At 41.4% G+C, this 27537-nt stretch overlaps 1 protein-coding gene across 1 annotated transcript in view; it reads right to left on the reverse strand.

Moving 5' to 3' along the window:
* Positions 1-5747: 5747 nt before the first annotated feature.
* The window catches only part of npas1 (neuronal PAS domain protein 1), a 402493-nt gene continuing 380703 nt past the window's right edge, over positions 5748-27537 (reverse strand). The window contains 3 exon segments of the mRNA XM_061878625.1: positions 5748-7564; positions 11253-11365; positions 24016-24163. Of these exon segments, the coding sequence (XP_061734609.1) occupies positions 6522-7564; positions 11253-11365; positions 24016-24163 (1304 nt within the window). The 3' untranslated portion in view covers positions 5748-6521.

Here is a 27537-nt window from a genome sequence, read left to right on the forward strand (position 1 = left end):
ATGCTTCCGGAGTGTTGTTGTTGTTAAACGTTGTCATGGAAACAAACAAAAAAATGACATCATATAGACCAGGGGTGCCCACACTTTTTACATTGAAAATACATGCAACCCTAACTTAAAATGACATTTAAGGCATTTAAGAAACTCCACCCGGACAGCCCTGCAAAAGAGGACATATCAGGTGAAAAGAGGAGGTATGGTCAGTCTATAGCAGGGGTGCCCACACTTTTTCTGCAGGCGAGCTACTTTTCAATTGACCAACTCGAGGGGATCTACCTCATTTATATATATCATTTATATCTATTTATTTATGAAAGAGACATTTTTGTAACAAGTTAAATGTGTTTAATGATAATACAAGCATGTGTAACACATATAGATGTCTTTCTTTCACGAAGACAAGAATATAAGTTGGTGTATTACCTGATTCTGATGACTTGCATTGATTGGAATCAGACAGTAATGATGATAACGCCCACATTTTCAAACGGAGGAGAAAATAAGTTGTCCTTTCTGTACAATACCACATGAAAGTGGTTGGTTTTTGGCATCTAATTCATCCAGCTTCCATACACTTTACAAGAAAAACATTGGCGGCAAATTCCGTAGCTTGCTTGATTGACATTCACGGCACCCGAGGGTCTTGTGAGATGACGCTGGCTGCTGCCAGTTCATTATTATGAAAAAATGACAGAGAGGAAGGCGAGAAACACTTTTTATTTCAACAGACTTTCGCGCCGTCCCTTCCGTCAAAACTCTAAAGGCCGACTGCACATTTCCTATCTTCACAATAAAAGCCCTGCTTCATGCTGCCTGCGCTAACAAAATAAGAGTCTCGGAAAGCTGGCGTGCACAAGTGATGTGCACGCCAGCTTTCTGAGGGACCGCTTGTGCACGCCAGTTTTCCGAGACTCTGTATTTAGTTAGCGCAGGCAGCATGAAGCAGGGCTTTTATTGTGAAGATAGGAAATGTGCAGTCGGCCTTTAGAGTTTTGACGGAAGGTACGGCGCGAGAGTCTGTTGAAATAAAAAGTGTTTCTCGCCTTCCTCTCGGTCATATTTTCATAATAATGATCTTGCAGCAGCCAGCGTCATCTCACAAGACCCTCCGGTACCGTGAATGTCATTTAAGTGACGTCTTGGTGAAGATTGATGATCACTAATTTTTAGGTCTATTTTTTTAAAAGCCTGGCTGGAGATCGACTGACACACCCCCCGCGGTCGACTGGTAGCTCGCGATTGACGTAATGGGCACCCCTGATATAGACATACCGTATTTTTCGGACTATAAGTCGCAGTTTTTTTCATGGTGCGACTTATACTCAGGAGCGACTTATGTGTGAATGTGGAGAGGCGAAGCCGACGGGTCGAAGCCAGGGCAGGGCACACAGTAGCCTTGCCCTAGATGACGGCAAGGAGGCGGAGAATGCGGCCGCAATCTAATCCAAGTTCGTGGCCCACACACCGGCACACGATTGACTTATCTCCTCGCAGAGTATAAAAGGGGAGAAGGAGGAAGAGAGCCCGCAACAGCGATCAAAAGGGCAACAAGAAGCAGACGAGGACGACGGCAGCTGAAAGAGCGACCGAGGAGCGAGCAGCGGAGAGGAGCTGAAAGAGCGATCCGAGCTGCAGAAAAGCTTTTTTGAAAAATAATGAAGTCAAACCTGCCCAAAAGATATGTCCTTCCTGGGTGGTCCCCTGAACCCGCACGACGACGGCTTAAATTCGTCAAATTACCGTAAAATATCAAATATTATTATTGAGCTCAGTCACGTAAGAGATTACACGTATAAGATTTCATGGGATTTATCGATTAGGAGCGACAGATTGTTTGGTAAACGTATAGCATGTTCTATATGTTATAGTTATTTGAATGACTCTTACCATAATATGTTAGGTTAACATAACAGGTATCTTTTCTGTTGGTTATTTATGCGTCATATAACGTACACTTATTCAGCCTGTTGTTCACTATTCTTTATTTTATTTTGCCTTTCAAAAGTCTATTCTTGCTGTTGGGTTTTATCAAATAAATGTCCTCCAAAAATGTGACTTATACTCCATATGTTGTTTTCCTTCTTTATTAAGCATTTTCGGCAGGTGCGACTTATACTCTGAAAAATACGGTACTATCCCACCTTGAGACCTCCGAATTTGGGAGATTGGGGCGGGGTTAAGGGGGGAGGAGTATATTTATAGCTAGAATTCACTGAAATTCAAGTACAGTATGTCTTTTGACATACTTGAATTTCAGTGTTCATTTATTTACACTCTCTTCCTCTGCTTCAACCTGCAGTCCCAGTGATAGTGCGGGTGAGTAACTAACATAACTAATGTTAATTTCCATATCTCCTCACTTGTAGTCTTTCGGCTAAAATAACGTTACCTCTTATATCGACCAGGACTGCAGTAATGTTAACTTGACTAACGTTACCTAAGCATAGTCAGTGGCTAACGTTAGCCTTTTTGTATGAGCATGATAACGTTAACGGTATCTTGTAGCCTACACCACCCCAGAGTTTGTAAATAATACAAATGAATGCAGGATTTTTCCTGCATGTATTTTTCTTAGGTGGCCCAATTAAAGGGGCAATAACAGTCAATATTTATTTATTTTATTTTTGTGTTCAAAAATATAAGTGAAGGCGGCTAAAAGTGAGTTTTTGTTAACCAAGTATTGTGTGTTTTTTTTCCATATACAAAAACCTTTGTATATGGTTTGAGAAGAGGATTCGATAATGGCATCAAAATCGATAATTTCTTAAGAAACATCATCCCTAGTGAGAACTTAGTAGGGCTGCGAGATTCATTGGGTGTCCCACGATTCGATTCAATATCGATTCTTGGGGTCACGATTCGAATATAAATCGATTTTTTCGATTCAACGTGATTAAAAAACGATATTTTTCCGATTCAAAACGATTCTGTATTCATTCAATACATAGGATTTCAGCAGGATCTACCCCAGTCTGCTGACAGTAGATTAAAAAAAAAAGCTTTTATAATTGTAAAGGACAATGTTTTGTCAACTTATTGCAAAAATGTAAATTTGTTTGAACTATTAAACGAACCAAAAATACGACTTATTTTATCTTTGTGAAAACATTGGACACAGTGTGTTGTCAAGCTTATGAGATGCGATGCAAGTGTAAGCCACTGTGACACTATTGTTATTGTATTTTTATTTTTATAAATGTCTAATGATAATGTCAATGAGGGATTTTTAATCACTGCTATGCTGAAATGATAACTAATATTGATACTGTTGTTGATAATATTCATTTTTGTTTCACTACTTTTGCTTTGTTCTGTGTCGTCTCAATTGTGAATTTGTGAATTGTGATGTGAGTTATATTTATATAGCGCTTTTTCTCTAGTGACTCAAAGCGCTTTACATAGGGAAACCCAATATCTAATTTTTACATATAAACCAGTGTGGGTGGCACTGGGAGCAGGTGGGTAAAAGTGTCTTGCCCAAGGACACAACGGCAGGGACACTCTCCCTTGTGGAGGGGGTCCGGTCCGATCCGGTGGCCATGTACTGCTCGCCTGTGTATCGGCTGGGGACATCTCTGCGCTGCTGATCCGCCTCCGCTTGGGATGGTTTCCTGCTGGCTCCGCTGTGAACGGGACTCTCGCTGGTGTGTTGGATCCGCTTTGGACTGGACTCTCGCGACTGTGTTGGATCCATTATGGATCGAACTTTCACAGTATCATGTTAGACCCGCTCGACATCCATTGCTTTCCTCCTCTCCAAGGTTCTCATAGTCATCATTGTCACCGACGTCCCACTGGGTGTGAGTTTTTCCTTGCCCTTATGTGGGCCTACCGAGGATGTCAATCAATCAATCAATCAATCAATGTTTATTTATATAGCCCCAAATCACAAATGTCTCAAAGGACTGCACAAATCATTACGACTACAACATCCTCGGAAGAACCCACAAAAGGGCAAGGAAAACTCACACCAGTGGGCAGGGAGAATTCACATCCAGTGGGACGCCAGTGACAATGCTGACTATGAGAAACCTTGGAGAGGACCTCAGATGTGGGCAACCCCCCCCCTCTAGGGGACCGAAAGCAATGGATGTCGAGCGGGTCTAACATGATACTGTGAAAGTTCAATCCATAGTGGCTCCAAGACAGCAGTGAGAGTCCCGTCCACAGGAAACCATCTCAAGCGGATCAGCAGCGTAGAGATGTCCCCAACCGATACAGGCGAGCGGTCCATCCTGGGTCCCGAGGAGCGGTCCATCCTGGGTCTCGACTCTGGACAGTCAGTACTTCATCCATGGTCATCGGACCGGACCCCCTCCACAAGGGAGGGGGGGACATAGGAGAAAGAAAAGAAGTTCGTAGTGGTTTGTGCAGCCCTTTGAGACACTAGTGATTTAGGGCTATATAAGTAAACATTGATTGATTGATTGACTAGGATGGCGGAAGCAGGGATCGAACCTGCAACCCTCAAGTTGCTGGCACGGCCGCTCTACCAACCGAGCTGTACCGCCCCAATTGCTCTGTTTATTGCAGTTCTGAGTGTTGTTGGGTCAGGTTTGGTTTTGGAATTGGCTTGCATTGTTATGGTATTGTTGTGTATTGGTTTGTTGGATTAATTAAAGAAAAAAAATATTTTTTTAAAATTCGAAGCGATTTTTCCCCCCACGCCCCTACAACTTAGCATTTTTTTTTTTTTTTTTTTTTTTGGAAGTGTAGTAAACGCAGCGTGTGCCCAATATAAACGAGGCAGCCAGCCAGGCCCGGAAGAAATGTCTCCATGGCAACGCTGCTGTCACTTTCACTCATTGAGAAATGCGTCCCCGCTCGCATCAAGCCACGCTCCCGTGTCTCGCCCACGGGAGCCACGCTGTGATTGGGAGGTGGCTTCAGCTGCGCTCACAAGACGGTAAAGTGAAGTGAATTATATTTATATAGCGCTTTTCTCTAGTGACTCAAAGCGCTTTACATAGTGAAACCCAATATCTAAGTTACATTTAAACCAGTGTGGGTGGCACTGGGAGCAGGTGGGTAAAGTGTCTTGCCCAAGGACACAACGGCCATAACTAGGATGGCACAAGCGGGAATCGAACCTGCAACCCTCAAGTTGCTGGCACGGCCACTCTACCAACCGAGCTATACCGCCATTCATGTAAAACTCGCAGGGGCCGCAAAACACCGCCGGCCGCGAGTTTGAGACCGCTGAGTTAACTTGAAGGACCTTCCCACCACGAAAAAGTGAAAAGAATTGCATTTCTTCCCGAAAAACATTACGGAATGTCTCATTTTGTCCCCAGCAGTGTGCTTTTTGATATATATTTTTTTTTCCTCTTTCTTTTGAATACAAAAAAAAAAAACATCTATTTGAAAGGAATCAAAAAGATTATTTGTATAATACCATCCATCCATCCATCATCTTCCGCTTATCCGAGGTCGGGTCGCGGGGGCAGCAGCCTAAGCAGGGAAGCCCAAACTTCCCTATCTCCAGCCACTTCGTCTAGCTCTTCCTTGGGGGATCCCGAGGCGTTCCCAGGCCAGCCGGGAGACATAGTCTTCCCAACGTGTACTGGGTCTTCCCCGTGGCCTCCTACCGGTTGGACGTGCCCTAAACACCTCCCTAGGGAGGCGTTCGGGTGGCATCCTGACCAGATGCCCGAACCACCTCATCTGGCTCCTCTCGATGTGAAGGAGCAGCGGCTTTACTTTGAGTTCCTCCCGGATGGCAGATATCTCTAAGGGAGAGACCCAAACTCATTTCGGCCGCTTGTACCCGTGATCTTATCCTTTCGGTCATGACCCAAAGCTCATGACCATAGGTGAGGATGGGAACGTAGATCGACCGGTAAATTGAGAGCTTTGCCTTCCGGCTCAGCTCCTTCTTCACCACAACGGATCGGTACAACGTCCGCATTACTGAAGACGCCGCACCGATCCGCCTGTCGATCTCACGATCCACTCTTCCCTCACTCGTGAACAAGACTCCTAGGTACTTGAACTCCTCCACTTGGGGCAGGGTCTCCTCCCCAACCCGGAGATGGCACTCCACCCTTTTCCGGGCGAGAACCATGGACTCGGACTTGGAGGTATAATACTGCAATGTATAAAAACTCATTCCTACAAGCGTCCGTCATCTTTTTTTTTTTTTTTTTTCTTCGTCCTCTACTGATGTTAATTGTGTTAATTGTGGCGAGGCTTGAGGGGGGCGGAGGGGGGAGGGGGGGGGGGGGTTGCTATGTGAGCTGAGGGTCTTCATGGTTGTCGTCTATGTACAATATGGCTTCTCTGACTGGAAGAAACACTGAAGTCGTCCGTCCAAAGACACGCATTTCGTTATTTTCTCGGAAAGTCTTGAGGGAGGTCCCGTCAAATGTGGTCCGGGATTTTTTTTTTTTTTTTTTTTTTGTGTGTCCGAGAGTTCCCGTCAACTTGTCACGCGTGTTACATCCCACTTGTTCAAGTCCAATTAGTGACATCCTCCGAGGCTTAATGTCCCCGCCGCTTTTTAACGTCTTTGTCATCGCCTCTCAGTCCTCCTCGGGGCCCGCGGCCCCCCTCAGTCCGTTCATACAGAAGGACAGGCCGGAGGAGAAGGGGCTGTCCGATGGGGAGAAGCCGCTGAAGGGCGGCAGGCCGGCGAGTCGCTGCAGATGAGGAAAGAAGGCGGGCGGGGGCCCCTTGTGGTGGTCCGAGCGCAGCTGAAGGCCGTCCCCGTGGTGATGGGAGGGGGGGAGCTCCGGGGGGGCGTAGCGGATGGTGCTGGGGGCGTACAGGCTCTGGGGGCCCTGGGGGCCGAGGGCGAGGGGGTGGAAGAGCACCCGCCCTGCCGCGCCCCCAGCAGCCAGTCTCTGGAGGAGCTCGAAGTCAGGGCTCCCGCCTGGCCCGCCCCCGCCCCCGCCCCCCCGACTGACCACCCCTGGCACGGACCTCTCCTCGCGAGGCAGCGGGGAGGACACGGCGGACATGACCGGGGACAGAGCCGGGGAGGGCGGGGTGAACAAGCCCTTGGGTGGGGCGTCGCTGCTGGACGAGGAGTCGGGTACCGGGGTGGTGGGGCTGTCGCCGTTAAGGCTGCTGGAGGGGGTGTGTGCGTGAGAGGGTTGGGGGTGGCTGCTGTGTGACCCCCAGCGCCCCCCAGAGGCCAGGGCTTCGTGTTCAGTCTTGATGCTGGGGCCGGGGGAGGGGGTCACGACGCTTTTTAGCTGCTGAATCACAGCTCGCCCGTTGTGCACCCGCCCTCCTCTCGTCGGGGCGTCCCGCTTCCCTCCCCCGGCTTCTTGTTTCAATTTGTCACCGTCCCCCCCCTGCTGCCATTCCGCTTCATCCTCCTCCTCCTCCTCCTCCTCCTCCCCCTCGCTCTCGCTGGCCAGGTCCGAAGACGCCGACACGCTCTCCTCGGCGTGCCGGAGCTCTTCCAGCCTGCGGCGGCTCTCAGGGGGGGCGCCGTCACGCTCCGGCCTCAGCGGGCGCTTCCTCCTGTTGTCTGACTGCACGGCGGCGCTGAGGAACTTCTCTCTGCCCTTCGTGTCGGGGTCGCTCTTCCCCACTGAGCTCTTTGCCGGCTGCGAGCCTGAGGAGGAAGGATCAAGGTTTATTGTCCTCGTGCACCCCGAAAATTGGGGATGTTCCGCTTCTGGTTAGCATGGACCGACAGGTGTGTGGTGTGTGTGTGTGTGTGTGTGTGTGTGTGTGTTGTCTTCAAGCGGATTGACGCCCAAACACACCAATTGACAATTTCAACTCTGGTAAAACTCAATGCCAACTATCAAAGGGGAAACTTTAAGAGGGTCCAAAACAATAGAACTTAGCCACACGCTGCCTTTCTTAAGAATTTGATTAATTTACTGATTTTTAATAAACACCAAAAATGCAAAAAGATAAGGAAAAAAACACTAAATACAGAATAAACAAAACAAACCGTATTTCCCTGAATTGCCGCAGGGCATATAGTATGCACCTGACTTGAATTACTGCCGGGTCAAACTCGCTTCGCAAAATGATTAGCGCATGCTTAGTATTACCGCCTGGTAAAACTCGTGACGTCACGAGTGACACTTCCCCTGTCATCATTTTCAAAATGGACGGGGCTGATTTCAATACCGGTAATTTAAAATCGCATAAAGGGAAGAAGATTAAGAGCTATTCAGTAGGATTTAAGGTCCAAGCTTACATCAAACTCAAATTTTTACTGCATGCCTTTGGTAAGTGCAGGAGTGAGGAGAGGTTTTAAAATAATTAGCGCATGCTTACTTTTACCGCATGCCTTTGGTAAGCGCAGGAGTGAGAAGAGGTTTTAAAAGAATTAGCGCATGCTAACTTTTACCGCATGCCTTTGGTAAGCGCAGGAGTGAGGAGAGGTTTTAAAATAATTAGCGCATGCTTACTTTTACCGCATGCCTTCGGTAAGCGCAGGAGTGAGAAGAGGTTTTAAAATAATTAGCGCATGCTTACTTTTACCGCATGCCTTCGGTAAGCGCAGGAGTGAGGAGAGGTTTTAAAATAATTAGCGCATGCTTACTTTTACCGCATGCCTTCGGTAAGCGCAGGAGTGAGAAGAGGTTTTAAAATAATTAGCGCATGCTTACTTTTACCGCATGCCTTCGGTAAGCGCAGGAGTGAGGAGAGGTTTTAAAATAATTAGCGCATGCTTACTTTTACCGCATGCCTTTGGTAAGCGCAGGAGTGAGAAGAGGTTTTAAATTAATTAGCGCCCCGGCGGCAATTCATGGAAATATGGCAATTAAAATGCCATGCTCGGTATTAAAAAAATAATCAAATAAACAAATAACGTGAGAAAATCATAATTACTAATATTTCAAACAAAATAAAATCCAGTTTTTTGTTTTTGTAAATTTTCCTTAGGGAGTTAATTTAACTGAATTGTTTACTCTGATCTATTTACTGGTAAGAAGATTGTAAAAATAAAATACTAAAGTTCACATATTTGTCTTAACCCGCAATGTACACTTTTTTGTCCTTTCAGCACATTTTTGCTGTTTTTTGGCCATCATTCTTGTTACGTTACTTCATCATTTTACATGTTTTTTTTTTCCAACATTTTGTATTGTTCATTTTTGAAATTGCAATGTGTAATTCTTTCACACTGGTTAACTTTTTTTTGCTAAAATCTCTTTAGCAACTAAACAAAAACACCAAACATGGAATGTTTGTTTTCTAACCCTTTATAGGTCTTTTGTAAAAATGATGTTACAGCTGTTAATTAGCATAAATGTATTTTACTCATTTGCCTGTGACATTATCCGATCAATAGAATAAAAATAGAATAGACTTCATTGTCATAATATTTGCATATAACGAGATTAAAGACTCCAATTTAAGGTGCGGTAGTGGGAATAAATATGGGGTAGAATAAATAACAAAAGGTAACAAAGGAAAAACTAAAAATTGAAATAAACAGACTACTATCCAATAAATATAACAAGCAATCCTGTACAATATACAAAACACTATAGAAGTAAGTATCAAAAGGCCTTCAAAATGAAAAGTAAAAACATTACATCTTTGATATTTTTGTTTAGGACTGAAGATTACTTAGAAAGTTGAGAAAAAAAAAATAGGAATACAAATTGTTGTATGCCATTTAAAAACTGTTATGATTAACATAACAATTAAAAACAAATGTCCCCAAAAGGTTACACTTAGTGCTGTCAAATAATATATATTTTTAAAAAATCATATTAATCGCACATCTGAATATGGATTAATCATGATTAATAATTACTCGCTTGCAAAATTTAAAAGAGACAATATTTTGACACAAATGCAATTTTATTTTCATGATCATTTTTTAAAATGTTTTATTTGAATGCCCCTATTTTATTTGCTCATTGTTTATTTTAAGTCCGTCCGCGGTTAAGGTACGGAGCATGTAAGGTCCAAATAAACGGTGTGATTAATCTTTGTATATAGAGTGGGGGAAAAAAATATTTAGTCAGCCACCGATTGTGCAAGTTCTCCCACTTAAAATGATGACGGAGGTCTGTAATTTTCATCATAGGTACACTTCAACTGTGAGAGACAGAATGTGAAAAAAAAATCCAGGAGTTCACATTGTAGGAATTTTAAATAATTTATTTGTAAATTATGGTGGAAAATAAGTATTTGGTCAAGCAATCAAAGCTCTCATAGATGGAAGGAGGTTTTGGCTCAAAATCTCACGATACATGGCCCCATTCATTCTTTCCTTAACCCGGAACAACCGTCCTGTCCCCTTAGCGTAAAAAAAGCCCCAAAGCATGATGTTTCCACCCCCATGCTTTACAGTAGGTATGGTGTTCTTGGGATACAACTCAGTATTCTTCTTCCTCCAAACACGACGGGTTGAGTTTATACCAAAATGGATACATGGATGATACAGCAGAGGATTGGGAGAATGTCATGTGGTCAGATGAAAGCAAAATAGAACTTTTTGGTATAAACTCAACTCGTCGTGTTTGGAGGAAGAAGAATACTGAGTTGTATCCCAAGAACACCATACCTACTGTGAAGCATGGGGGTGGAAACATCATGCTTTGGGGCTGTTTTTCTGCTAAGGGGACAGGACGATTGATCCGTGTTAAGGAAAGAATGAATGGGGCCATGTATCGTGAGATTTTGAGCCATTTTGAGCTTTGAATGGTTGACCAAATACTTATTTTCCACCATAATTTACAAATAAATTCTGTGAATTCCTGGATTTTTTTTCACATTCTGTCTCTCACAGTTGAAGTGTACCTAGGATGAAAATGACAGACCTCTGTCATCATTTTAAGTGGGAGAACTTGCACAACCGGTGGCTGACTAAATACTTTTTTGCCCCACTGTACATGAGTAATTAATCATGCGAGTCAACTCCTTATTTTTGACAGCTGTAGTTAAAATGTATAAATGTTTTTTCCTTTTGAAAAACAAAAAAACTTAATCAAAGACTTTTTAATCGGCTGACAAAACAAACACTATATGAGCCACTCTGGATGGTCATGTACAGCTGTATTTTTGGGCTAATTCACAGAAAAGTACAGTGGCCCAAAAGGCTCAAAAAGGCAGCGTTTTTGTCAAGACGTGCATCTTAAAGGTTAAATATCAGCACATCACCTCGGACGCTTTGCAATACGGACCACTTTCTGGAGTCGTAAAAATAGACTATTCAAAAGTCAAAAGAATACTGAAACTTTCATGTCTGGGGTTATAAGTAAAACATGGAAATTCCGCCCTGGCTACAGTTTTGCAGGGTATTATGGGATGTTGCGGCATCCTACCTCTGGTCTGCGGGGAGCTGTTGGTGGGAGGGGAGCTCACTCGAAGTCGCTCGGCTCGGACGTTCTCTGGAAGCTGCAGCAGATCCAGAGGAGTGTCGGCCATCTCTGTCCGGCTGGAAGGATGCAAATCAGGGAAAATGAACACAGGTGGGGAGGAAAGGTGGACATCAATGATCTAGTAGCACTTAACTGCATGCTTTAGAAAGTCATTTAACGGAATGCAACGTGTAATCAGCCACGTAACAACATCTGCCCCGACCCCTCTCACACACACACACACACACACACACACACACACACACACACACACACACACACACAGACAAAAATAAGCCCAGAAAACACACACACACATTCAAGCCCACCTATGCAGAGCCGTGCCGTGACAAGGAGGAGGCTGTTGGAGAAGTTAATGAGCTCTTGTAATTACAGCACTAATTAACTAAAACACTATTCATGCCCCCAAAATTCTGACATCCATTTGTTGTAATTATATAGCCTCGGCCCAATTAGCATGGAGATTCAGCCAACTCTTGTTTTGGGTCTGACTGCTGGCCCGCCTGTTTTTGTTGTTTCTACTTAAGTAGGTGTGTGTGTGTGTGTGTGTTGTTAAATATGTGTGGAACAAAGGGAAACAGAAAGAAAAACAGAATATTTGATCAAGCTTGCATAGTTGGGGGTGTGTGATTTAAATTAGTAATACACACAGTGGGGCAAAAAAAAGTATTTAGTCAGCCACCGATTGTGCAAGTTCTCCCATTTAAAATGATGACAGAGGTCTGTCATTTTCATCATAGGTACACTTCAACTGTGAGAGACAGAATGTGAAAAAAAAATCCAGGAATTCACAGAATTTATTTGTAAATTATGGTGGAAAATAAGTATTTGGTCAACCATTCAAAGCTCAAAATGGCTCCAAATCTCACGATACATGGCCCCATTCATTCTTTCCTTAACACGGATCAATCGTGCTGTCCCTTTAACAGAAAAACAGCCCCAAAGCATGATGTTTCCACCCCCATGCTTCACAGTAGGTATAGTGTTCTTGGGATGCAACTCAGTATTCTTCTTCCTCCAAACACGACGAGTTGAGTTTATACCAAAATGGATACATGGATGATAACAGCAGAGGATTGGGAGAATGTCATGTGGTCAGATGAAAGCAAAATAGAACTTTTTGGTATAAACTCAACTCGTCGTGTTTGGAGGAAGAAGAATACTGAGTTGCATCCCAAGAACACCATACCTACTGTGAAGCATGGGGGTGGAAACATCATGCTTTGGGGCTGTTTTTCTGCTAAGGGGACAGGACGATTGATCCGTGTTAAGGAAAGAATGAATGGGGCCATGTATCGTGAGATTTTGAGCCATTTTGAGCTTTTAATGGTTGATCAAATACTTATTTTCCACCATAATTTACAAATAAATTATTTAAAATTCCTACAATGTGAATTCCTGGATTTTTTTTTCACATTCTGTCTCTCTATGCCCCACTGTATTCTAATGTAAACTTCGACTAATAAGAAAACGACATCATTATTTTGACTGATGACTAATTATTAAGGAAAGTGACTAACTATACACCATTATGCACAACACAATTTTCCGTGCAACCTTACAAGGTTGTGTGACATGCATACGGCGTCACAACAATATATAATATTAAGGTCACCTTACAACAATATAAAATACGGTACAACAAAACCAAGGCATATAAATAAACAACCTAATATATATATATGTATATATATATATATATTAGGGGTGTGGGAAAAATCGATTTGAATATGAATCGAATCGTTTATGTTTTTAATTTAAAAAAATATATATATATATATTTATATATTTTTTTTAATCAATCCAACAAACCACTTCACAGCAATACCATAACAATGCAATCCAATTCCAAAACCAAACCTGACCCAGCAACACTCAGAACTGCAATAAACAGAGCAATTGAGAGGAGACACAAACACGACACAGAACAAACCAAAAGTAGTGAAACAAAAATTAATATCATCAACAACAGTATCAATATTAGTTATAATTTCAGCAAAGCAGTGATTAAAAATCCCTCATTGACATTATCATTAGACATTTATAAAAATTTTAAAAAAGTGTCACAGTGGCTTACACTTGCATCGCATCTCATAAGCTTGACAACACACTGTGTCCAATGTTTTCACAAAGACAAAATGAGTCATATTTTTGGTTCGTTTAATAGTTAAAACAAATTTACATTATTGCAATCAGTTGATAAAACATTGTCCTTTACAATTATAAAAGCTTTTTACAAAAATCTACTACTCTGCTAGCATGTCAGCAGACTGGGGTAGATCCTGCTGAAATCCTATGTATTGAATGAATACAGAATCTTTTTAAATCGGGAAAAATATCGTTTTTGAATCGAGAATCGAATCGGCAAAAATCGATATATTATCGAATTGTGACCCCAAGAATCGATATTGAATCGAATCGTGGGACACCCAAAGATTCACAGCCCTAATATATATATATTTATATATATATATATATATATATAATATTTTATTAGAGCATACCAAAACACGAATTGGTATGTCAGACTTAGCCCTGTCTTGGTTTAACTCTTATCTTACTGACAGGATGCAGTGCGTCTCCCATAACAATGTGACCTCGGACTACGTTAAGGTAACGTGAGGAGTTCCCCACTCTTCAGCATCTACATGCTGCCGCTAGGTGACATCATACGCAAATACGGTGTTAGCTTTCACTGTTATGCTGATGACACCCAACTCTACATGCCCCTAAAGCTGACCAACACGCCGGATTGTAGTCAGCTGGAGGCGTGTCTTAATGAAATTAAACAATGGATGTCCGCTAACTTTTTGCAACTCAATGCCAAGAAAACGGAAATGCTGATTATCGGTCCTGCTAGACACCGACCTCTATTTAATAATACAACTCTAACATTTGACAACCAAACAATTAAACAAGGCGACTCGGTAAAGAATCTGGGTATTATCTTCGACCCAACTCTCTCCTTTGAGTCACACATTAAAAGCGTTACTAAAACGGCCTTCTTTCATCTCCGTAATATCGTTAAAATTCGCTCCATTTTGTCCACTAACGACGCTGAGATCATTATCCATGCGTTTGTTACGTCTCGTCTCGATTACTGTAACGTACTATTTTCGGGTCTCCCCATGTCTAGCATTAAAAGATTACAGTTGGTACAAAATGCGGCTGCTAGACTTTTGACAAGAACAAGAAAGTTTGATCACATTACACCTGTACTGGCTCACCTGCACTGGCTTCCTGTGCACTTAAGATGTGACTTTAAGGTTTTACTACTTACGTATAAAATACTACACGGTCTAGCTCCATCCTATCTTGCCGATTGTATTGTACCATATGTCCCGGCAAGAAATCTGCGTTCAAAGGACTCCGGCTTATTAGGGATTCCCAGAGCCCAAAAAAAGTCTGCGGGCTATAGAGTGTCTTCCGTTCAGGCTCCAGTACTCTGGAATGGCCTCCCGGTAAAAGCTCGAGATGCTACCTCAGTAGAAGCATTTAAGTGCCATCTTAAAACTCATTTGTATACTCTAGCCTTTAAATAAACCCCCTTTTTAGATCAGTCGATCTGCCGCTTCTTTTCTTTACCCCACTCTCCCTTGTGGAGGGGGGGCAGGGGGGAGAACACAGGTCCGGTGGCCATGGATGAAGTACTGGCTGTCCAGAGTCGGGACCCAGGATGGACCGCTCGCCTGTGTATCGGTTGGGGACATCTCTGCGCTGCTGATCCGCCTCCTGCTGGCTCACTATGGATTGGATTATTGCTACTATATTGGATCCACTTTGGACTGGACTCTCACGGTTATGTTAGATCCACTATGGATTGGACTTTCACAATATCATGTTAGACCCGCTCGACATCCATTGCTTTTCAGTCCCCTGGGGGGGGGGGTTGCCCAAATATGCGGTCCTCTCCAAGGTTTCTCATAGTGATCATTGTCACTGTCACCGACGTCCCATTGGGTGTGAGTTTTTCCTTGCCCTTATGTGGGCTCTACCGAAAATGTCTTTGTGGTTTGTGCAGCCCTTTGAGACACTTGTGATTTAGGGCTATAAAAATAAACTTGATTGAATAAAAATAGGGCAAGGGTATTTGATGAGTTAGATCAGGCATGGCCAATTATTTTGACTCGGGGGGGCCAAATTTAAAGAAGAAAATGTGTCTGGGGGCCGGTATATTTATTTTTAGGAACACTAATACAAAACCTCACAATAATGCCTAATTGAATGCTAAAAACGTTATGACAGACCGCCTTCAGAAACATAATGGAATTTGACATTTTTCTATGAAGGATAAAAGACTGAATATTGACAACACATGAACATCACACCCTCTTTCGATCGACATATTTTACAATCAATTGAAACGCAACAAACGGTGAAACATGAACGCGAAGTGTACAAAATAAACCTACCTAAAATCTGATACATCCGATATTTGCTGAATTTCCCCTAGGGATCAATAAAGTACTTTCTATTATATTCTATTCTATATATCACTAAGCTTTAGAACTTTGTTGTGAAAATCTCCTTCCGTGTCCGTGGAAACGCTCCCCGCCCACACTGCTTGGTGCCTCGTCTGAGCTGCTGTGACGTAGATGACCATAGTAACTAATTAGATGACCGTACCAACTAATTAGATGACCATAGTAACTAGTTGGATGACCCTAGTAACTAGTTAGATGACCATAGTAACTAATTAGATGACCATAGTAACTAGTTAGATGACCGTAGCAATTAATTAAATGACCCTAGTAACTAATTAGATGACCATAGTAACTAATTAGATGACCATAGTAACTAATTAAATGACCGTAGCAACTAATTAGATGACCGTACCAACTAATTAGATGACCATAGTAACTAGTTGGATGACCCTAGTAACTAGTTAGATGACCATAGCAACTAATTAGATGACCGTACCAACTAATTAGATGACCATAGTAACTAGTTAGATGACCCTAGTAACTAATTAGATGACCATAGTAACTAATTAGATGACCATAGTAACTAATTAAATGACCATAGTAACTAATTAAATGACCGTAGCAACTAATTAGATGACCGTACCAACTAATTAGATGACCATAGTAACTAGTTGGATGACCCTAGTAACTAGTTAGATGACCATAGCAACTAATTAGATGACCGTACCAACTAATTAGATGACCATAGTAACTAGTTAGATGACCCTAGTAACTAATTAGATGACCATAGTAACTAATTAGATGACCATAGTAACTAATTAAATGACCATAGTAACTAATTAAATGACCGTAGCAACTAATTAGATGACCGTACAAACTAATTAGATGACCATAGTAACTAATTAGATGACCATAGTAACTAATTAGATGACCATAGTAACTAGTTAGATGACCCTAGTAACTAATTAGATGACCATAGTAACTAATTAGATGACCATAGTAACTAGTTAGATGACCGTAGCAATTAATTAAATGACCCTAGTAACTAATTAGATGACCATAGTAACTAATTAGATGACCATAGTAACTAATTAAATGACCGTAGCAACTAATTAGATGACCGTACCAACTAATTAGATGACCATAGTAACTAGTTGGATGACCCTAGTAACTAGTTAGATGACCATAGCAACTAATTAGATGACCGTACCAACTAATTAGATGACCATAGTAACTAGTTAGATGACCCTAGTAACTAATTAGATGACCATAGTAACTAATTAGATGACCATAGTAACTAATTAAATGACCATAGTAACTAATTAAATGACCGTAGCAACTAATTAGATGACCGTACCAACTAATTAGATGACCATAGTAACTAATTAGATGACCATAGTAACTAATTAGATGACCATAGTAACTAATTAGATGACCATAGTAACTAATTAGATGACCATAGTAACTAGTTAGATGACCCTAGTAACTAATTAGATGACCATAGTAACTAATTAGATGACCATAGTAACTAATTAAATGACCGTAGCAACTAATTAGATGACCGTACCAACTAATTAGATGACCATAGTAACTAGTTAGATGACCCTAGTAACTAATTAGATGACCCTAGTAACTAATTAGATGACCATAGTAACTAATTAGATGACCATAGTAACTAATTAAATGACCGTAGCAACTAATTAGATGACCGTACCAACTAATTAGATGACCATAGTAACTAGTTAGATGACCCTAGTAACTAGTTAGATGACCATAGTAACTAATTAGATGACCATAGTAACTAGTTAGATGACCATAGCAATTAATTAAATGACCCTAGTAACTAATTAGATGACCATAGTAACTAATTAGATGACCATAGCAACTAATTAGATGACCATAGCAACTAATTAGATGACCCAAGTAACTAATTAGATGACCATAGTAACTAATTAGATGACCATAGTAACTAGTTAGATGACCATAGTAACTAATTAGATGACCATAGTAACTAATTAGATGACCATAGTAACTAGTTAGATGACCGTAGCAACTAATTAAATGACCATAGTAACTAATTAGATGACCATAGTAACTAATTAGATGACCATAGTAACTAATTAGATGACCGTAGCAACTAATTAGATGACCGTAGCAACTAATTAGATGACCATAGCAACTAATTAGATGACCCTAGTAACTAATTAGATGACCATAGTAACTAGTTAGATGACCATAGTAACTAATTAGATGACCATAGTAACTAGTTAGATGACCGTAGCAACTAATTAGATGACCGTAGCAACAAATTAGATGACCGTAGCAACAAATTAGATGACCATAGCAACTAATTAGATGACCATAGCAACTAATTAGACGGCCATAGTAACTAATTAGATGACCATAGCAACTAATTAGATGACCCTAGTAACTAATTAGATGACCATAGTAACTAGTTAGATGACCCTAGTAACTAATTAGATGACCATAGTAACTAGTTAGATGACCGTAGCAAATAATTAGATGACCGTAGCAACTAATTAGATGACCGTAGCAACAAATTAGATGACCGTAGCAACTAATTAGATGACCATAGTAACTAATTAGATGACCATAGCAACTAGTTAGATGACCGTAGCAACTAATTAGATGACCATAGTAACTAATTAGATGACCATAGTAACTAGTTAGACGACCATAGTAACTAATTAGACGACCATAGTAACTAATTAGATGACCATAGCAACTAATTAGATGCCCATAGTAACTAATTAGATGCCCATAGTAACTAATTAGATGACCATAGTAACTAGTTAGACGACCATAGTAACTAATTAGACGACCATAGTAACTAATTAGATGACCATAGCAACTAATTAGATGCCCATAGTAACTAATTAGATGACCATAGTAACTAGTTAGACGACCATAGTAACTAATTAGACGACCATAGTAACTAATTAGATGACCATAGCAACTAATTAGATGCCCATAGTAACTACTTAGATGACCATAGTAACTAATTAGACGACCATAGTAACTAATTAGATGACCATAGCAACTAAGTAGATGCCCATAGTAACTAATTAGATGCCCATAGTAACTAATTAGACGACCATAGTAACTACTTAGATGCCCATAGTAACTAATTAGATGACCATAGCAACTAATTAGATGCCCATAGTGACTAATTAGATGCCCATAGTAACTAATTAGATGCCCATAGTAACTAATTAGATGCCCATGGTAACTAATTAGATGCCCATGGTAACTAATTAGATGCCCATAGTAACTAATTAGATGACCATAGTAACTAATTAGACGACCATAGTAACTAATTAGATGACCATAGTAACTAATTAGATGACCATAGTAACTAATTAGATGACCGTAGCAACTAATTAGATGACCCTAGTAACTAATTAGATGACCATAGTAACTAGTTAGATGACCATAGTAACTAATTAGATGACCATAGTAACTAATTAGATGACCATAGCAACTAATTAGATGACCGTAGCAACTAATTAGATGACCCTAGTAACTAATTAGATGACCATAGTAACTAGTTAGATGACCATAGTAACTAATTAGATGACCATAGTAACTAGTTAGATGACCGTAGCAACTAATTAGATGACCGTAGCAACAAATTAGATGACCATAGCAACAAATTAGATGACCATAGCAACTAATTAGATGACCATAGCAACTAATTAGACGACCATAGTAACTAATTAGATGACCATAGCAACTAATTAGATGACCCTAGTAACTAATTAGATGACCATAGTAACTAGTTAGATGACCGTAGCAAATAATTAGATGACCGTAGCAACTAATTAGATGACCGTAGCAACTAATTAGATGACCGTAGCAACTAATTAGATGACCATAGTAACTAATTAGATGACCTTAGTAACTAGTTAGATGACCCTGGTAACTAATTAGATGACCATAGCAACTAGTTAGATGACCGTAGCAACTAATTAGATGACCATAGTAACTAATTAGATGACCATAGTAACTAGTTAGACGACCATAGCAACTAATTAGACGACCATAGTAACTAATTAGATGACCATAGCAACTAATTAGATGCCCATAGTAACTAATTAGATGCCCATAGTAACTAATTAGACAACCATAGTAACTACTTAGATGCCCATAGTAACTAATTAGATGACCTAGGTAACTAGTTAGATGACCCTGGTAACTAATTAGATGACCATAGCAACTAGTTAGATGACCGTAGCAACTAATTAGATGACCATAGTAACTAATTAGATGACCATAGTAACTAGTTAGACGACCATAGCAACTAATTAGACGACCATAGTAACTAATTAGATGACCATAGTAACTAATTAGATACCCATAGTAACTAATTAGATGCCCATAGTAACTAATTAGATGCCCATAGTAACTAATTAGATGCCCATAGTAACTAATTAGATGCCCATAGTAACTAATTAGATGCCCATAGTAACTAATTAGACGACCATAGTAACTAATTAGATACCCATAGTAACTAATTAGATGCCCATAGTAACTAATTAGATGCCCATAGTAACTAATTAGACGACCATAGTAACTAATTAGATACCCATAGTAACTAATTAGACGACCATAGTAACTAATTAGATACCCATAGTAACTAATTAGACGACCATAGTAACTAATTAGATACCCATAGTAACTAATTAGATGCCCATAGTAACTAATTAGATGCCCATAGTAACTAATTAGATGCCCATAGTAACTAATTAGATACCCATAGTAACTAATTAGACGACCATAGTAACTACTTAGATGCCCATAGTAACTAATTAGATGACCATAGCAACTAATTAGATGCCCATAGTGACTAATTAGATGCCCATAGTAACTAATTAGATGCCCATAGTAACTAATTAGATGCCCATAGTAACTAAATAGATGACCATAGTAACTAATTAGACGACCATAGTAACTAATTAGATGACCATAGTAACTAATTAGACGACCATAGTAACTAATTAGACGACCATAGCAACTGGTATATCATCCATAAGCGCAGATTCCAAGCGTTGAAATACTTTGTATAATTGAAGACTTACGGTCATTAGAAAACATGACTGTATATCATATTGTCAGCTACAATTTCCATTTAAAGATCTAAAAAAATAATTAAGGAATGTCCGGCGGGCCAGATTGAAAAGCTTAACGGGCCGCATATGAAGTGAAGTGAATTATATTTATATAGCGCTTTTCTCTAGTAACTCAAAGCGCGTTACATAGTGAACCCCAATATCTAAGTTACATTTAAACCAGTGTGGGTGGCACTGGGAGCAGGTGGGTAAAGTGTCTTGCCCAAGGATACAACGGCAGTGACCAGGTTGGCAGAAGCGGGGATCGAACTGGAACCCTCAAGTTGCTGGCACGGCCACTCTACCAACCGAGCTATACCGTGCCCAGGTCTGAATTAGATGGATATATCATCTCAATACTACTTCAAATAAGACAGAAATAAATTTGCACTCACGATCCACTCTTCCCTCACTCGTGAACAAGACTCCTAGGTACTTGAACTCCTCCACTTGGGGCAGGGTGTCCTCCCCAACCCGGAGATGGCACTCCACCCTTTTCCGGGCGAGAACCATGGACTCTGACTCGGAGGTGCTGATTCTCATTCCGGTCGCTTCACACTCGGCTGCGAACCGATCCAGTGAGAGCTGAAGATCCCGGTCAGATGAAGCCATCAGGACCACATCATCTGCAAAAAGCAGAGACCTAATCCTGTGGCCACCAAACCGGAACCCCTCAACGCCTTGGCTGCGCCTAGAAATTCTGTCCATAAAAGTTATGAACAGAATCGGTGACAAAGGACAGCCTTGGCGGAGTCCAACCCTCACTGGAAACGTGTCCGACTTACTGCCGGCAATGCGGACCAAGCTCTGGCACTGATCGTACAGGGAGTGGACCGCCACAATAAGACAGTCCGGGACCCCATACTCTCTGAGCACTCCCCACAGGACTTCCCGAGGGACACGGTCGAATGCCTTCTCCAAGTCCACAAAGCACATGTAGACTGGTTGGGCAAACTCCCATGCACCCTCAAGAACCCTGCCGAGAGTATAGAGCTGGTCCACAGTCCCACGACCAGGACGAAAACCACACTGTTCCTCCTGAATCCGAGGTTCGACTATCCGGCGAAGCCTCCTCTCCAGTACACCTGAATAAACCTTACCGGGAAGGCTGAGGAGTGTGATGCCACGATAGTTGGAACACACCCTCCGGTCCCCCTTCTTAAAGAGAGGGACCACCACCCCGGTCTGCCAATCCAGAGGTACCGCCCCCGATGTCCACGCGATGCTGCAGAGTCTTGTCAACCAAGACAGCCCCACAGCATCCAGAGCCTTAAGGAACTCCGGGCGGATCTCATCCACCCCCGGGGCCTTTCCGCCGAGGAGCTTTTTAACTACCTCAGCGACCTCAGCCCCAGAAATAGGAGAGTCCACCACAGATTCCCCAGGCACCGCTTCCTCAAAGGAAGACGTGTTGGTGGGATTGAGGAGGTCTTCGAAGTGTTCCCTCCACCGATCCACAACATCCGCAGTCGAAGTCAGCAGAACACCATCCGCACCATACACGGTGTTGATAGTGCACTGCTTCCCCTTCCTGAGGCGGCGTATGGTGGTCCAGAATCGCTTCGAAGCCGTCCGGAAGTCGTTTTCCATGGCTTCCCCGAACTCTTCCCATGTCCGAGTTTTTGCCTCCTGGTAGGAAATAGAATTCATAATGCCTTGAACGCGCTGGAGATTCCCGGTACCTGAGGCAGAGAAACAGCCCCAGAGCATGATTGACCCCCCACCATGCTTAACAGTAGGCAAGCTTCATTTTTTCTCCTCCAGACATAACGTTGATTCATAGGCCCAAAGAGTTCCAGTTTCGTCTCATCACTCCATAGAACAGTTTCCCAAAACCTTTGGGGTTAGTCCAGATGATTTTTTGGCATACTGGAGTCTATTTTCTTGTGCCTGGTAGTCGGAAGTGGGGTGCGCCTGGGAGTTCTGGCATGGAGGCCTTCATCTCGTATTGTCTGGGACGAAACCTGCGTTCCCCCCTCTGCAATGTCCTGTTGTAGTTCCTCAGCTGTTACCCGGGGGTTTTTTTCACCACTGTACGCACACAGCATCCTCTTTCTACCACGCCCAGGTAGTGTTTCCACTGTGCCTTTAGCTTTAAACTTGCAAATTATGCTCCCAACTGTGTCTCTTGGAATGTGTAATGTCTTTGCTATTTTCTTATGAAGAGAAATTACCTCCTCTCTTGACTTCTTTGACCACTCCCTGGACTTCACCATGTTGCAAATACACCATTGACCATCTACAAGAAGCTGAGCGACACAGTCTTTTTCAAATCAGTTTAATTGTTGCTCGTTATGGTTCTAATCACATCTACAGGTGTTTTCAACACCTGATTGAAAAGATCTTATTCAAATTCTGTTCTTAAGAGTTATGATCTTCAAGGGGTTGAATCATTTTGTCAATGAGATATTAAGAGAAATGACACTGTTTGGTATGTTACAAAATATAATGTAATTCAAGTCGCATTTGTCTTTTCTCTCTTGACTTCTTTGACCACTCCCTGGACTTCACCATGTTGCAAATACACCATTGACCATCTACAAGAAGCAGTCTTTTTCAAATCAGTTTAATTGTTGCTCGTCATGGTTCTAATCACATCTACAGGTGTTTTCAACACCTGATTGAAAAGACCTTATTCAAATTCTGTTCTTAAAAGTTATGATCTTCAAGAAGTTGAATAATTTTGTCAATGAGATATTAAGAGAAATGACACTGTTTGGTATGTTACAAAATATGTTGGAATTCAAGTTGCATTTGTCTATTTGACACATCTTTATTTGATATGACTATAAACAAAATACGGAATAAATGTCCTACTTGCTAAAACACCAAAATTGTGTGGGGTTTGAATAATTTTGATCACAACTGTACTAGTGCAGTTTGAGTGTTTATTATTGTGTTTGTTTGGCGGGTGTACATGCTTTTGTGACCAGTGAGTATAATAGTTTATAATAATAAATATCCGTCAGCAACCACCAAGCATAATGTTCCAAGATGAAGCATTTTTCTTTCATGTCACAAACATTTAACAGGTGGTGTGAGTCCACCTCTTATTTCATCATCCCTGCCTTCAAAGCCTCTCAGAACACAGTTTGGTGCCTGCATACCTCATTTTTTTTTTTTTTTTCTTCCTTCAATCATTCCAGAACTGACCTGAGGACGTAGTTGACCCAGATGACGTTGCGCTCGTGGGGGGCTTTGTGGTTTATGGACACAGTGGCTGTGGACTGAATCCACAGGTAGCCTCCTCTCTTCTGGAGCCAACGGTAGTAGCCCGTCACCACCTGGCCTTTCCTCAGCACTGAGGAGGAGACATGAGGGGACGATGGTGAGTAAAGGGAGGAGCGCTGACCTCTTGCGAGGGTTAAAGGCCTACTGAAACCCACTACTACCGACCACGCAGTCTGATAGTTTATACATCAATGATGAAATATTAACATTGCAACACATGCCAATACGGCCGCTTTAGTTTACTAAATTGCAATTTTAAATTCTTGTTGAAAACGTCGCGGAATGATGACGCGTGCTTGTGACATCACGGACTGTAGAGGACGTAATAGCGTAGCACCATTAGCGGCTAAAAGTCGTCTCTTTTCATCGCGCAAATTACACAGTATTCTGGACATCTGTGTTGCTGAATCTTTTGCAATTTGTTCAATTAGTAATGGAGAAGTCGAAGTAGAAAGACAGAGTTGGGAAGCTTTAGCCTTTAGCCACACAAACACACGGTGATTCCTTGTTTAAAATTCCCGGAGGTGAAGCTTTACTATGGATCAGAGCGGTCAAGCGAACGTGGTTCCCGCCCACTTGTCACTCTGGCCATGCAGACGATGGCGTGGAACACCGCAGAGGCCACCACAGTGTATATGTTTATTTTATTTTTTATTCATAGCTGTATGTAGAAGTGTCTGCTTGTATCTGCTGCTTTAATGTCTTTAATGTCCTCTGTGTTCTTTGATGTTTCCCTCTTACACACATGGAAGAGGGATGTGTACCCAGTAGAAGCATTTAACTCTCACCTTAAAACTCTTTTGTATACTCTAGCCTTTAAATAGACTCCCTTTTTAGACCAGTTGATCTGCCGTTTCTTTTCTTTTTCTTCTATGTCCCACTCTCCCTTGTGGAGGGGGTCCGGTCCGATCCGGTGGCCATGTACTGCTTGCCTGTGTATCGGCTGGGGACATCTCTGCGATGCTGATCTGCCTCCGCTTGGGATGGTTTCCTGCTGGCTCCGCTGTGAACGGGACTCTCGCTGCTGTGTTGGATCCGCTTTGGACTGGACTCTCGCGACTGTGTTGGATCCATTATGGATTGAACTTTCACAGTATCATGTTAGACCCGCTCGACATCCATTGCTTTTCTCCTCTCCAAGGTTCTCATAGTCATCATTGTCACCGATGTCCCACTGGGTGTGAGTTTTCCTTGCCCTTATGTGGGCCTACCGAGGATGTCGTGGTGGTTTGTGCAGCCCTTTGAGACACTAGTGATTTAGGGCTATATAAGTAAACATTGATTGATTGATACTATGGCTGTGAGTTGTTGTTTTTTTCCCTTGGCCTCAGTCTGCACCCCCACTCTGGGGCCTAGGCTAAGACCGATTTTTTAAATTTTATTTTATTTTTCTTTTTTTTTTTTCTCCCGTCTCTCCCCCCCACCCCCTTGTTTACCTGTATGTCATCTTTTTTGTAAGGGGCGCTGGAAGCCGGCAGACCCGTCAGCGATCCTGTTCTGTCTCCCTGTAATGTTTGTCTGATCTTGAATGGGATTGTGCTGAAAATTGTAATTTTCCTGAAGGAACTCTCCTGACGGAATAAATAAAGTACTATCTAATCTAATCTATTCTAATCTAACCGGCGGGTTTTGGTGAGAAAATTGTGTTAAAAAGTCGCCTCTTACCGGAGATCTGTGGAGTTTGCGCCGCCCTTGTACCTGCCGTGACTTCCCTCAGACACTGGCCTCAAGAAACCCGTGGACACACCCCTCCGACTATCAGGTACTATTTACTCTCACTAAAACACTAGCAACACAATAGAAAGATTACATTTTTTTTCATAGTTTGGCCGGGGGGTGCGATTTATAATCCGGAGCGATTTATGTGTCAAATTATTAACACATTACCGTAAAATGTCAAATATTATTTATCTCATTCGCGGAAGAGACGGAGAAAATGTCAGCAATCGTCACATACACATCAACCAATAAGAATTCGTCTTAAGACCCACTTTTATTCTTTGGCTTTTAACACTACGTGAGTTGTGTGGTCCTCTGTTGTCCTCTGTGTTTTTTATACACTTTGATTTCTATTTTACTGTTTTAATTGATCTTACCCTTTAAAATAGTTTTTAATCATATTTGTTTTTCTATTGTTTTTATTGGTTTTATATTTATTTATTTTTTGTTTTTATTCAGTCATTGGTGGAGCATAATATTGTTTTTTAAATATTGTTTTTAACATGGCTGTGCAGCAATTTGGAAACGTTATTGTTGTTTGAATGTGCTATATAAATAAAGTGGATTGGATTGGATAAAGGATTTCCCAGAATTATCCTAGTAAATGTGTCAAAAAACATCTGAATCCATCCCAATGCAATCGCCTTTTTTTTTTTTTTTTTACTTTATTTTTTTTTTTTTTAGTCCTTCGCTATCAATATCATCATCCACAAATCTTTCATCCTCGCTCAAATTAATGGGGAAATTGTTGTTTTCTCGGTCCGAATAGCTCTTGCTGCTGGAGGCTCCCATTAAAAACAATGTGAGGATGTGAGGAGCCCTCACCCTTGTGATGTCATCGTCTGCAAGGCTTTTTTATCAGCACCAAAAGTTGCGAACTTTATTGTCAATGTTCTCTACTAAATCCTTTCAGCAAAAATATGGCAATATCGCGAAATGATCAAGTATGACACATAGAATGGACCTGCTAGCCCCGTTTAAATAAGAAAATCTCATTTCAGTAGTCCTTTAAACAATTGTTACATGTTAATTCATTGAGCTAAGAGCAGCAATATGAAACAAAATGTACTGAAATCCTAACCTGTCCGTCTGTTAGTCTTGAGCTATACAAAGTATTTCAATTGTTGGAATCTGCGCTTTTGCATGATATACTAATTAGGGATGTACCGATCCAGGTATTTGCACTTCCGATCCGATACCGATATTGTTTTTGCACTTCCGATGTGATACGGATACTGGCCGATCCCAGCATGTATCAAAGTTTAAAGTTATTTAGCCTACTTAGTTGTCAGATTCATGTTGAAAAGGGTTTTAGTACTCTTGATAACAACTAGCCAGCTGAATTAGGTGAGTTTGAATAATACACAATGGTTGGTATTCACGGATAAACACAAAATAGAAAAAATTATACATGACAAACAGAAATGGCATCATTAAACAGTAAAAAAGTAAACAGTATAAAGTGCAAATAATGCTGTATACATTATTAACTAAAGCAAAACACACAAACAACCTGAGTGGGATAAAATGTCTGTAACTCAGCATCAATACTTGCTCCTGAACAGGTGTAAACTTAAAAAAAAAAAAATTGTTTGCCCCAGTCAGGGGGTTAAACAATTGAAGTCCGAGCGTAATGGGGAGATTCTTTCTAACAAAGACGAGCACTTCAAGATGCTCAGGTGTCAGCCTGCTTCTGTGTTCATCTATGATGAGTGAGGCTGTGCT

The sequence above is a fragment of the Nerophis ophidion genome, linkage group LG18 (assembly GCF_033978795.1).
Source record: "Nerophis ophidion isolate RoL-2023_Sa linkage group LG18, RoL_Noph_v1.0, whole genome shotgun sequence".
Taxonomy (NCBI): domain Eukaryota; kingdom Metazoa; phylum Chordata; class Actinopteri; order Syngnathiformes; family Syngnathidae; genus Nerophis; species Nerophis ophidion.